General features: G+C 39.1%; 1 protein-coding gene across 1 annotated transcript; it reads left to right on the top strand.

Moving 5' to 3' along the window:
* The first annotated feature begins 2734 nt into the window (after positions 1 to 2734).
* On the top strand, positions 2735 to 12390 carry fam180a (family with sequence similarity 180 member A). The gene is made up of 3 exons (XM_079870154.1): positions 2735 to 2951; positions 6422 to 6519; positions 10892 to 12390. The coding sequence occupies exons 1-3, from the start codon at positions 2771 to 2773 to the stop codon at positions 11231 to 11233; spliced, it is 621 nt and encodes a 206-aa protein (XP_079726280.1). The 5' UTR covers positions 2735 to 2770; the 3' UTR covers positions 11234 to 12390.
* The last annotated feature ends 110 nt before the right edge of the window (positions 12391 to 12500 follow it).

The raw sequence follows: 12500 nt of genomic DNA on the forward strand, positions 1-12500 counted from the left end.
CACACACACACACACATCACACGAGAGAAACACACTCCTATAGCGCCACCAACAGGTGAAACACACACACACACACATCACACGAGAGAAACACACTCCTATAGCGCCACCAGCAGGTGAAACACACACACACACACGTCACACGAGAGAAACACACTCCTATAGCGCCACCAGCAGGTGAAACACACACACACACACACACACACACACACAGACAGACAGAGAAACACACTCCTATAGCGCCAGCAACAGGTGAAACACACACACACACACATCACACGAGAGAAACACACTCCTATAGCACCACCAGCAGGTGAAACACACACACACGTCACACGAGAGAAACACACTCCTATAGCGCCACCAACAGGTGAAACACACACACACACACACACGCACACACACAGAGAAACACACTCCTATAGCGCCAGCAACAGGTGAAACACACACACACACACACATCACACGAGAGAAACACACTCCTATAGCGCCACCAACAGGTGAAACACACACACACACATCACACGAGAGAAACACACTCCTATAGCGCCACCAGCAGGTGAAACACACACACACACGTCACACGAGAGAAACACACTCCTATAGCGCCACCAGCAGGTGAAACACACACACACACACACACACACAGACAGACAGAGAAACACACTCCTATAGCGCCAGCAACAGGTGAAACACACACACACACACATCACACGAGAGAAACACACTCCTATAGCACCACCAGCAGGTGAAACACACACACACGTCACACGAGAGAAACACACTCCTATAGCGCCACCAGCAGGTGAAACACACACACACACATACACAGAGAAACACACTCCTATAGCGCCACCAGCAGGTGAAACACACACACACACATACACAGAGAAACACACTCCTATAGCGCCACCAACAGGTGAAACACACACACACACACACATCACACGAGAGAAACACACTCCTATAGCGCCACCAACAGTTGAAACACACACACACACACACACAGAGAGAAACACACTCCTATAGCGCCACCAACAGGTGAAACACACACACACACACACGTCACACGGAGAGAAACACACTCCTATAGCGCCACCAACAGGTGAAACACACACACAGAGAAACACACTCCTATAGCGCCACCAACAGGTGAAACACACACACACACACACGTCACACGAGAGAAACACACTCCTATAGCACCACCAACAGGTGAAACACACACACACACACACACACACACACGTCAGAGAGAAACACACTCCTATAGCGCCACCAACAGGTGAAACACACACACACACGTCAGAGAGAAACACACTCCTATAGCGCCACCAACAGGTGAAACACACGCACACACACACACATACACACACACACCTACCCTAACCCCATAGTAAGCACATGTAGTTGATTAATATCACTCAGTACTTAAATATATAATTACAATGTAACAATGACACCTTAAAATAAAGTGTAACCAAAACCTCTCCTGTATCAGAGAAAACTCACGTGTGTTTCCTGCTTCTGATGGCTCAGATTTACCAAGATCCCAAAATAATAATCACACTATTGCTGCTGAAATATAATTTTGTAACATTAACAGTTTTTTAACGTGTGAAAGTGTGTTGATGTGTGAGGCCGGTTTGCTGGACTCTTGTTTCTTCTGTCCTGAACTCCACATTCTCCTGCAGTTCGACGCCAGTGAAAACAACCCGTTCTCTGGAACGACAGCGTCTCTGAATTCCTGAGACTGAAAACACTGAGACTGAAAACACTGAGACTGAAAACACTGAGACTGAAAACACTGAGACTGAAAACACTGAGACTGTTCTCATGCAGAACTAGATAACACCACAGATCTCGTCTAGATGAGTGACAGAATGGCCTCAGAAATGAACGAAACATGACCGGAGGTGTCCTCAAAAAAGTAAACATTTGAGTTTTAGGGTTACACTTTAAGGTGTCATTGTTACAGTGTAATTATATATTCAAGAACTGAGTAATAATCATTAACATGTTTGGTTGAGGGTTAGTTGCATGTAATAATTATGCATAATTTACTGTTATTACTATGGTAAGTACATTTAACATACAGTCAAATCAAAAATTATTCAGACACCAGATATAATTTTTTATAATTATTTTACTAGTGTGTGCAGGACACTATAGTTCATTTAAGTGAGGAGAGCAAAATAAAGTAAATTGACATATTATACTTGACACAAATTCTTCATACAGTGACTATTTGTAAAAATTTGGGACCAATAATTCTTCCGACACTTTGAGCTGATCATGTTTTGCTGAAGTGTGTTTTCTTGAATTGCTAATGCTCTTTTTACACACAGACTGAACACAATGAAGCATTGCTTGGTGATTGGTTGAGCTAAACTGGTATTATCTAATTGTGTAATTAAATTTAACAGCTGACAGATATTCAACATAATTCATGTGTGAGACAGTCTAACAGAAGGACGGACAAAACCAGTCAAATATCAACTGAGTTCTGCTCATATTTTATTAACATTCTCTAAACTATAGCGAATAAACTGATAATGTGAAGATGTTGAAGGCGTCTGAATACATGTTGGTTTGACTGTATATAACAATACAGTGTTACTGTTTTAGTTACTGATGGCTGAAAAGCTGGTGCTGATGAACTTGAGAAAGAGGGCAGACCGATCAAACACACAGATTGTTTTTGAGTTTAATGACTTCCAGATGAAACACACATTCCAGCCTGTCAAAGAGGGAGGAGAAACGAGGGAGTATGTTGAAGGAAGAGGGACAACAGTCTCTCTCTCTCTCTCTCTCTCTCTCTCTGTCTGTCTGTGATCCTCTGTTTATTTACAGTGTATCTGGTGTTCAGAAGAGGAGGAACAGAATGACGGTCCTCCAGATTCTGCTGATGTGTCAGATGTCCATCACAGCGTCCCAGCACTGGAGGAAAGGTACAACACTCGTCACATCACACACACACACACACACACACACATCACTGTTCACAGAGAGCATGAGCACTCGTACGGATTGCTCTTAAAAGCTTCTGCTTACAGGCTTGAATTCGATTTGTGGACCGATATATATATATATATTGTGCATAAAAGTTGAGAAACATCTGAGATTAAAAAATAAATAAATGAAATGTCTCCTGAGCTGTGAATGAGAAACATTTGATCAACACTTTTGCATTCAGAATCCATATTGCATTAGAGATCAATATGTGATTATTAACATTATTTTATAACATTATATTTCTTATATATAAAATAAGCTTGTGTTTCCGCCACAGAATAAAATATTTGAAAAAATAAGTGCGACTTTTTTATCTCACAATTGTGTTTATATCTCGCAATTCTGACTTTTTGTCTCGCAATTCTGACTTCATAACACGCAATTGCAACTTTATATCACACAATTCTGAGAATTATTCTGTGGCGGAAACAAGCTTCCATATGAAACCGCATTGTGAACTTTTATAAAGATGCTTTTGGTCATTATGCTGTGACAAGATGATTGACAGGACAGTTTAAACTGTGACAGGAGGCACTTAACTAAACGACAGGGCGTCTGTTAGAGACACATTTATGTTGAAGAAGCTTGCCTACTATTGCCTACTATTCTGCTATACACACTCAAAAGTATGTACTTTTAGGGCGTAGTATAAGTAAGTGATTTGGGATGCAGCAAGTGTGTTGAAACGGTTATGGTAAGGGGCGGGACATTTCCCAAACACACTCGAAGCGCTCGACTAATTACAACACACTGATCCAGCCGACCAATCAGAGCACACTGATCCAGCCGACCAATCACAACACACTGCTCCAGCCAACCAATCAGAGCACACTGATCCAGCCGACCAATCACAACACACTGCTCAAGCCGACCAATCAGAGCACACTGATCCAGCCGACCAATCACAGCACACTGCTCCAGCCGACCAGTCACAACACACTGCTCCAGCCGACCAATCAGAGCACACAGATCCAGCCGACCAATCACAACACACTGCTCCAGCTGACCAATCAGAGCACACTGATCCAGCCGACCAATCACAACACACTGCTCCAGCCGACCAATCACAACACACTGCTCCAGCCGACCAATCAGCGCACACTGATCCAGCCGACCAATCACAACACACTGATCCAGCCGACCAATCACTACACACCGCCCCAGCCGACCAATCACAACACACTGATTCAGCCGTCCAATCACAACACACTGATCCAGCCGACCAATCACAACACACTGATCCAGCAGACCAATCACAACACACTGAACCAGCCGACCAATCAGAGCACACTGATCCAGCCGACCAATCACAACACACTGATCCAGCTGACCAATCACAACACACTGCTCCAGCCAACCAATCACAACACACTGCTCCAGCCGACCAATCACAACACACTGCTCTAGCCAACCAATCAAAACACACCGCCCCAGCCGACCAATCACAATACACTGCTCCAGCCGACCAATCACAACACACTGCTCCAGCCGTTTTGTTGGGATTATATGAGTAACAGCTGTAGGAACTAACAGAGATGTTCAATAACTTTAATCAACCAATGAGTTTCCAGCTCACAAATAAAGGATGTTCATCGGCTCTTTCACAGCTGACGAAAATATGTTCTAAGAACGTTTTGTTGACGTTCTCATTAAGTTATGAAAATCTTATTTTCTGAATGTTCTGTGAACATTTAAAACGTCCAGTTTAAGGGAATATTCTGTTTTATCATTCTACACACTTTGATGAACGTTACTTTTGAATGTTCTCTGAAACATTTATAAAACGTTCGACGAGCATCCAACTGAAACGTCTCAGAGAAAACATTCCATGAATAATGTATAAATGTTTTTGTGCAAACGTTTTGAGAACATTATTATCTTTGAAGGAACATTCTATTAAAGTTACAGTAATGAACGTTTGTTCATAACTTTTAAAGTACGTCCCCTGAGAGAGAGAGAGAGAGAGAGAGAGAGAGAGAGAGAGAGAGAGTGTGAGTGTGTGTGCGCGCGCGTATAACACTTTGTTTATTCTTATCTTTGAAGACATATACTAAACACTTTACCTTTCAGTTCTGAATATCTAACATCACCTATAAAGTGCTCATTAGAATATTGTATATTTCTGTGAAGTGACATCATCACACAGGTCTGGTCTGCATCTCGTCTCCATGGAAACGCAGCGGTCACGAGGAGGTTGGCTTCGGCTCAGTCTCAGAACACACGGTGTTTATAGGGTTTTAAAGGGCAGTTTAAGATGAAGTGTGTGAAGGATGACCGACACACATCTGCAGTTGATCGGTCCAAACAGCGGAGGAATGCCTGTGATGTCGGCGACATCCCGAGAGAATCACAAAAAAAAAAAAAAAAAAAACTTGTTTTTGCTCTAAGTTACTTGTTTCCACTGAATTTCTGTTTCCTCGTAACCTACTTGTTAACTTCACAAATATGTAACTGAATGACCATTGAGACATCATTCCTACTTTAATATCATCTTGCTGAATTATCGTACACGACTCAGATTCCCGTATGTTTTGCGCAACACTGCTTCACAGATGCGGCTCGTCCTCCAGCTGCAAGCCTGCAATGCAGATGTTCAACACAGCTGTTCTGATGTCAGTCATCCGCCCACGTGCTCACGAACAGCCAATCAGAGACGTGCAGCTGCTGAGCACGTGCAGTGCGCGTTACTGGATATCAAAACACGCTGGCAAAATCAATGTCATTTTAACAGTTGAGTTCCCTTTCTATGTGCGGTTAAAAACTGTAACAGACGTAATTTTACATTAAATACAACTAAATGTTGGCTTCAGTTTTTGCAATTGAACGTTGTTTGGCGAACGTTATTTAAATGACGTTAATAGAACGTTCGTTCAACGTTATCTGGTCTTCAATAATGCTTTCAAAACGTTAGCACAAAAAAACATTTATACGTAGCTTATCGTCCATGCAGCGTTTTTTTCCCCTCCTGACCTGAAACATTTAAATTTTAGACTACTTGGTATAAAGTTTTTTTTTAAATGTTACTTAAGAATATTCAGAGAACATTCAAATGTAATGTTCCCATAACCTTCGCATAACCAAGAAAAAACCGAGCTTGAACATTCAAAGAACGGTCAGAAGTATCATTTGTATAACTTAATGTGAAATGCTATAGGAAAACATTCTTAGAAAGTGTTTTTGTTCGCTGGGAAACGAGACATTCCCTAAATTTGCATTTGATTATATTTCATTGCAATAATCCATTGTTTTTTCTTATGTACATTAGGGTTTTATGTTGTTAAATAAATGTTTATTGCATTATCATGATGGTGTTTGTGTGTATGATACTGTGTGTGCACCTACTATGTATATATTAACCTTGCCTTGTGGAAAAGCTACATTACCCATGATTCTCTCTGTCTCTCAGCGTTGTACCCATCAGCCTTCCGAGTGAAGCGAGGGACGCCAGCTCTGCTCAACCCCTCGTTTCAGAAATCTGTGGAAGACGCCAGCCTTCTCTATGAGGTGCCGAGATAGATACACATATGAAAGAAAACTCACAACTCTATCCAATTCAAGATTATTTATAGCACTTTTCACAGTACATATTGTTTCAAAGCAGCTTTACTTGTTACAATGTTACAATTATTTCTCTAAGTTTCTTCATGGAGAGATTTAAAGTCAACATTAAACAGTGAAAGAGAATCCCAGCTAGCAAAAATATATTTTGCTAATGTTTGCATTACGTTATGAAAACGTTATTTATTTCTGAATGTCCACTAAACGTTTGTTAAAAAAAAAAAAGGCTTGGTTTTATGAACGTTAACCCTCTGGTGCTCTTCGCGTGTCGGTCAAAAATGACCTACATTTTTCTTTTTTATTCAATTAAATGAATGTACAGTACTATATTTTAGTTTGATAATGTTTTTTAATTTAATATTTAGCATTTTTATGGGATTTTATGGTACTAAATTATATTTACGCTGTATTTATAATCCATTTATTCACTTTTTGAGCGTAGACCTGAAAATTAAATTTCCAGCTTAAACCGTGGTAAATCTTGAATGCTTTAGACGAGCGTTCTTGGCAGATCATTGCTGAAGTGAAAAAAAAGCTTAAAAAGGAGAACTTAAATTTTACGTTTATTGTTGTTAGAAATGCATAAAAATACTATTTAAATTTTTTATATGAAATATATATTTTCAAAAACACATTTTACTCTAAAACGGCAAGAAAATCAAAGCCATAAATCTAAACAAGTTGTGCTCCAAATTTGAGGTTGATAATATCTCAAAAAATTATCTTTCAGTGAGATGTTGTTCGGCTGCAGTACCAAACGCTTCCACTAGAGGAAATTCGTCTCGCATTCATTTCCAATGTGCTCATTTTTGACCGCGAGGAGCACAAGTGTAACTATTTTTTACAGGATAATTTTAACCTGTTCGACTCGAGTTTCATACCATTCTGATGAAGAAAAAAAATCTAATTATAGGAATGTTACTTTTGAATGTTCTCTGAACGTTCTGAAACAAGTAGAAACATAAATAAAAAAACGTTAGACGAACATTAGACGAATGAGATTTTTAAATGAACCACATCTCACATGCGTCGTCTAGATCTCAACAATGTCTCCTGCTATTTTCGGATGCCAATATGTGCAATCAAAAGGTTTTAATGAGCACATCGGTTTCAAAAGAGCTCTGCGTTTATTCATTCAAGACTGTTTTATTTCTAACAAGAACTTTTCAGGAGAGTGTAAAGTTTGAAGAGCAATGAAACTGTCCTACGTGTTGTTTATCTGCAGTGTTTAATGTGATTGGCTGAATGAAGGAAGCGATCAATAGCTCAGCTCTTATTATCTCTTCATACGCTTGAGTTTGTTCAGTTATTGAGTTGTGCTGAGCTCTGCAATCCCTCAGATCCATCAGCCGACACAGACTCACAGATAAACATCTCCATTTAGATTCAATCCCAAAAACAAAAAGACATATTAATATTCCAGCGGTGTGTCTGCATGACAGCTGATATCTGAAGACTGATGATCGGCCTCATCACGCGCTAAACACTGATTCAACAAGACATCAGACTGAACTCTCATGATCAGATAGCAGATATTCATCATCCATAACAGCTGTTTATTGAGTCTGTTGACTCACTGAATCAATGCCAATGCGAATCTGGAGTTATTTAGCATTCATGTGCTTCTTTTAAAGTGGCGTTTGAAAGACTGTGATATTCTCAGTTTGACAGCTCTATCACTCTCAGGAGAACAAAACTGGATCTCAATATTGACACTATTGTTGTCTGTAGAGCTGCTTTAATATTATGCTTCATAATCGATGAACTTTGCAGCATTGAGTTATTGAACTGAACTGAATCAACATTCAATTGAATTGAGCTGAATAATGACACTATTGTCTTCTGTAGAGCTCATTCTCTCAACGTTATGAACAAACACTCTTCCAGTAATGATAAAAAAATGTTCGTTCAAAGTTGTAATAATGTTCTCAAAATGTTACCAACATCATTTATACATCATTCATGGAAGTTTTTTTTTTTAATGTTTCAGTTGGACGTTCATCTATGGAAGCTTGTTTCCGCCACAGAATAAAACATTTTAAAAGATTATTGCGACTTTTTATCTCACAATTGTGAGTTTACATCTCGCAATTCTGACTTTATTTCTCAGAAGTGCAAGATATAAAGTCAGAAGTGCAAGATATAAAGTCAGAATTGCAAGATATAAAGTCAGAATTGCGAGATATAAAGACTGAATTGCGAGATATAAAGTCAGAATTGCGAGATATAAAGTCAGAATTGCGGGATATAAAGTCAGAATTGCGAGATATAAAGTCAGAATTGTGAGATATAAAGTCAGAATTGCGAGATATAAAGTCAGAATTGTGAGATATAAAGTCAGAATTGCGAGATATAAAGTCAGAATTGCGAGATATAAAGTCAGAATTGCGTGAAATAAAGTCAGAATTGCGTGAAATAAAGTCAGAATTGCGAGATATAAAGTCAGAATTGCGTGATATAAAGTCAGAATTGCGAGATATAAAGTCAGAATTGCGTGATATAAAGTCAGAATTGCGAGATATAAAGTCAGAATTGCGAGATATAAAGTCAGAATTGCGAGATATAAAGTCAGAATTGCGTGAAATAAAGTCAGAATTGCGAGATAAAGTCAGAATTGCGTGAAATAAAGTCAGAATTGCATGAAATAAAGTTGCAATTGCGTCTTATAAAGTCAGAATTCTTAATTTTTTTTACGCAATTGTGACTTTATATCTCGCAATTCTGACTTTATATCTCGCAATTCTGACTTTATATCTCGCAATTGCGTGTTATAAAGTCAGAATTGCGAGATATAAACATGCAATTCTGAGAAAAAAAGTCAGAATTTCAAGTATATTTCTCGCAATTGCGAGTTAATATCTCATAATTCTGACTTTATAACCTGCAATTGCGACTTTATATCACGTAATTCTGAGATAAAAAGTCAGAATTGTGAGATTAAAAAGTCCCAATTACCTTTTTTATTTTTCACTCTGCATGTGGCGGAAACAAGCTTCCATATTCATCTGTTTTTTTAATGTCGTAATTAACTTTTTTTAAATGTTACTACTTGTTTCAGAAAACATTAAAAAGTAACGTTCCTTAATGTTTGAAGAATAATTAAATGAAATGTTCCCTTAACGTTCATATAACCAAGAAGAAAGGTTTTTAAATAAATAAATAAATAAAAAGTAATTTTGAACGTTCAGAGAACATTCAGAAATAACGTTAATTTAATGGCAATGTGAGCAAAACATTCTTTGAACATATGTTTCTTGGCTTGGTTTACTGAAATTGTATTTTTTCATAATTAAAGAACTTTGCAACATTAACCCAGCAAACAGAGAACGCTCTCTCTAAGGTATGAACAAAACATTAACATTAATAGAACATTCATTCAAAGTTATCTGGTCTTCAATAATGTTCTCAAAGCACAAAAACATTATTTATACATTGCTCCCGTTTTCCTGAAACGTTTTACATCTGTTTTTCTTTTGTCCCAACTACTGTTACAAAAATAGATTCCATGAAAGTGACTTATGAAAACATTATTTCCAGATGTTCACTTATTCAAAACATCCAGTTTTTTCTTGGTTATGTGAACGTTAAGGGAACATTAACATTGTATCATTCTTCAGACATTATGGAATGTTGCTTTTAAATGTTCTCGGAACGTCGTGAAACATTGTTTCCGCCACAGAATAAAACATTTTAAAAGATAATTGCGATTTTTTATCTCACAATTGCGAGTTTATATCATGCAATTCTGACTTTATTTCTCCCAACTGCAAGTTATAAAGTCAGAATTGCGATATAAACATGCAATTCTTAGAAAAAAAGTTCAGAATTGCGAGTTTATTTCTTACAATTCTGGCTTTATAACTCGCAATTGTGACTTTATATGTAATTGTGAGAGAAAAAGTCAGAATTGTGAGATAATTGCTTTTTTATTTTTTATTCTTTGGCGAAAACAAGCTTCCATAGAAACAAGTAGTAACATTTAAAAAACATTAAAAAACGAAAAACTTTCAGTGAATGATGTGTAAATAACATTAATAAAACAGATAACATTCCCTGTTTGCTGGGATTATACTTCTTACTTTTAAATGTTCTCTGAACATTCTGAAATGATCCCATAATATTTGTAAAATGATAAACTGGAATGTTTCCTTAACATTTGAATGTTCTTAAAAAAAACTATATAGGTTAAGAGAACATTCAAAAGTAAAGTTTTTTATAACTTAAAGGGAACGTAAGCAGAACATTCTCAGACTATATCTCTATTTTCTGTGAAACTTCTGGTTATTTCTTCAGATGTTTTGTCTGTGTTGTTTTACAGGTGTTGTTGTCGGGCGCGTACATTGACGCGTCACGCGGGACGCTCCACGTATCCGATCGGGAACTGGCGTCCATGAGGAAGCTTGAGGTTCTGGAGGTCCTGTGTGAAGACGTGCTTCCCAGAAGCCTCTCTGAGATCCAGCGTCTCAGTGCCCAGCTGTCGGTGCGTCGTGGATCGCTGCGGATGGAGGACTTCGAGCGCACGGTCCTCACGATGGTGTTTACTGCACAACAACTACAACACACCGACCCCGGCCACCAGAGGGAGCTGTGGGCAAACGCACTCCTACAACTGTATCAAGCCATTAAAGAAGACCTGCGGCCACAAACAACTGGCAATTAATGAGAGGAGCATCCGGTCTCTTGAATCCAACACGGAAGTGACTTGAACTGCAGTTCATCTACTGGCCACTAGAGACAGGCTCCAGAAGAGAGTCAATCCCATTAAAATGCCCAACTTTACAGCAGAAAAAAATGTGTTTACAGTCTGGTACAAAAAGTGGTTTTGGTCTATATAGCTAATTTTGCCCTACATGACGACTGTAAGGGGGGGGATTTTTTTTATAACTCATCTGTTTAATTAATATTAAGCCTTAAAGTTCTGCATAATTAAGGGCGTGGCTACTTGAGTGACAGGTGGATTGCCACTGATGTCACTACTAGCAGAGCCCATCTACAGAGAGCCTGGCCACTCCCTATTAAGTCCTATTGTACCGAATTGTGGTTGTAGTTCCACCAGAGCTCCACTGGGGGCGATCGCCCATGAGTGCAGAATGAATGGGAGTCTATGGAGCGAGACGGCTAAATTTGTCGCTTTCACCCGATTGCCGTTGAGAAATTTCAGATTTGATTGTAGGTTTTGCAAGTTCAACATGGGTTATAGGTCGAAAGTTGAATGAACGGGTACTTATGTCCTTTCGATTTCTTACAGGTTGAGTTGTTGTTGCCCATAACACGCTAGCATTCTGCTAATGAACGCTGATTGGTCAGTGAAGGACTGATTACGACCAGAGATACCGCTTGATGGCATCGTGTGTGTGTGTGTGTGTGTATTTTCGTCTTTTAAAACAACAAAACAAAAACTCTTCTAGCACGTGTATTTACCTGTGTCAGCTGTGTTGTCGATGCCTCAAGAGAAAAGAAAGTGCAGAGCGCGAAAGCACCAAAGTGACTGAAGGATTGCCGTAAAGCAGTATCTCTGGTCGTACGATGTGTATGACGTCATTGACACTTTAAAAGACTTTAAGTAACAAAAAAAAATCTAACACCCAGCAATGTGTAATTTCTCTGCATCTCCTTTCAAATACAACATTCAAATTACTAGGCAAAAAATTAAATCCTGAGAAAAGTGGATTTTGAGGGGTATAGCGCCATAGACCTCCATTCATTCTGCACTCGTCCTGTGAGCGCCCTCATGTGGAGCCAGAGTGGAACTGCACTCGTCCTGTGAGCGCCCTCATGTGGAGCCAGAGTGGAACTGCACTCGTCCTGTGAGCGCCCTCATGTGGAGCCAGAGCGGAACTGCACTCGTCCTGTGAGCGCCCTCATGTGGAGCCAGAGTGGAACTGCACTCGTCCTGTGAGCGCCCTCATGTGGAGCCAGAGTGGAAC

The sequence above is a fragment of the Squalius cephalus genome, assembly GCF_949319135.1.
Source record: "Squalius cephalus genome assembly, chromosome: 4".
Classification (NCBI taxonomy): domain Eukaryota; kingdom Metazoa; phylum Chordata; class Actinopteri; order Cypriniformes; family Leuciscidae; genus Squalius; species Squalius cephalus.

Excerpts from the sequence above, each read along its gene's own strand:
- fam180a (XM_079870154.1), top strand. The coding sequence starts at position 2,771 with ATGTTGAAGGAAGAGGGACAACAGTCTCTCTCTCTCTCTCTCTCTCTC. Across the intron at positions 2,952-6,421 it reads GTCCCAGCACTGGAGGAAAG|CGTTGTACCCATCAGCCTTC; the intron begins GTACAACACTCG and ends TCTGTCTCTCAG. Across the intron at positions 6,520-10,891 it reads ACGCCAGCCTTCTCTATGAG|GTGTTGTTGTCGGGCGCGTA; the intron begins GTGCCGAGATAG and ends GTTGTTTTACAG.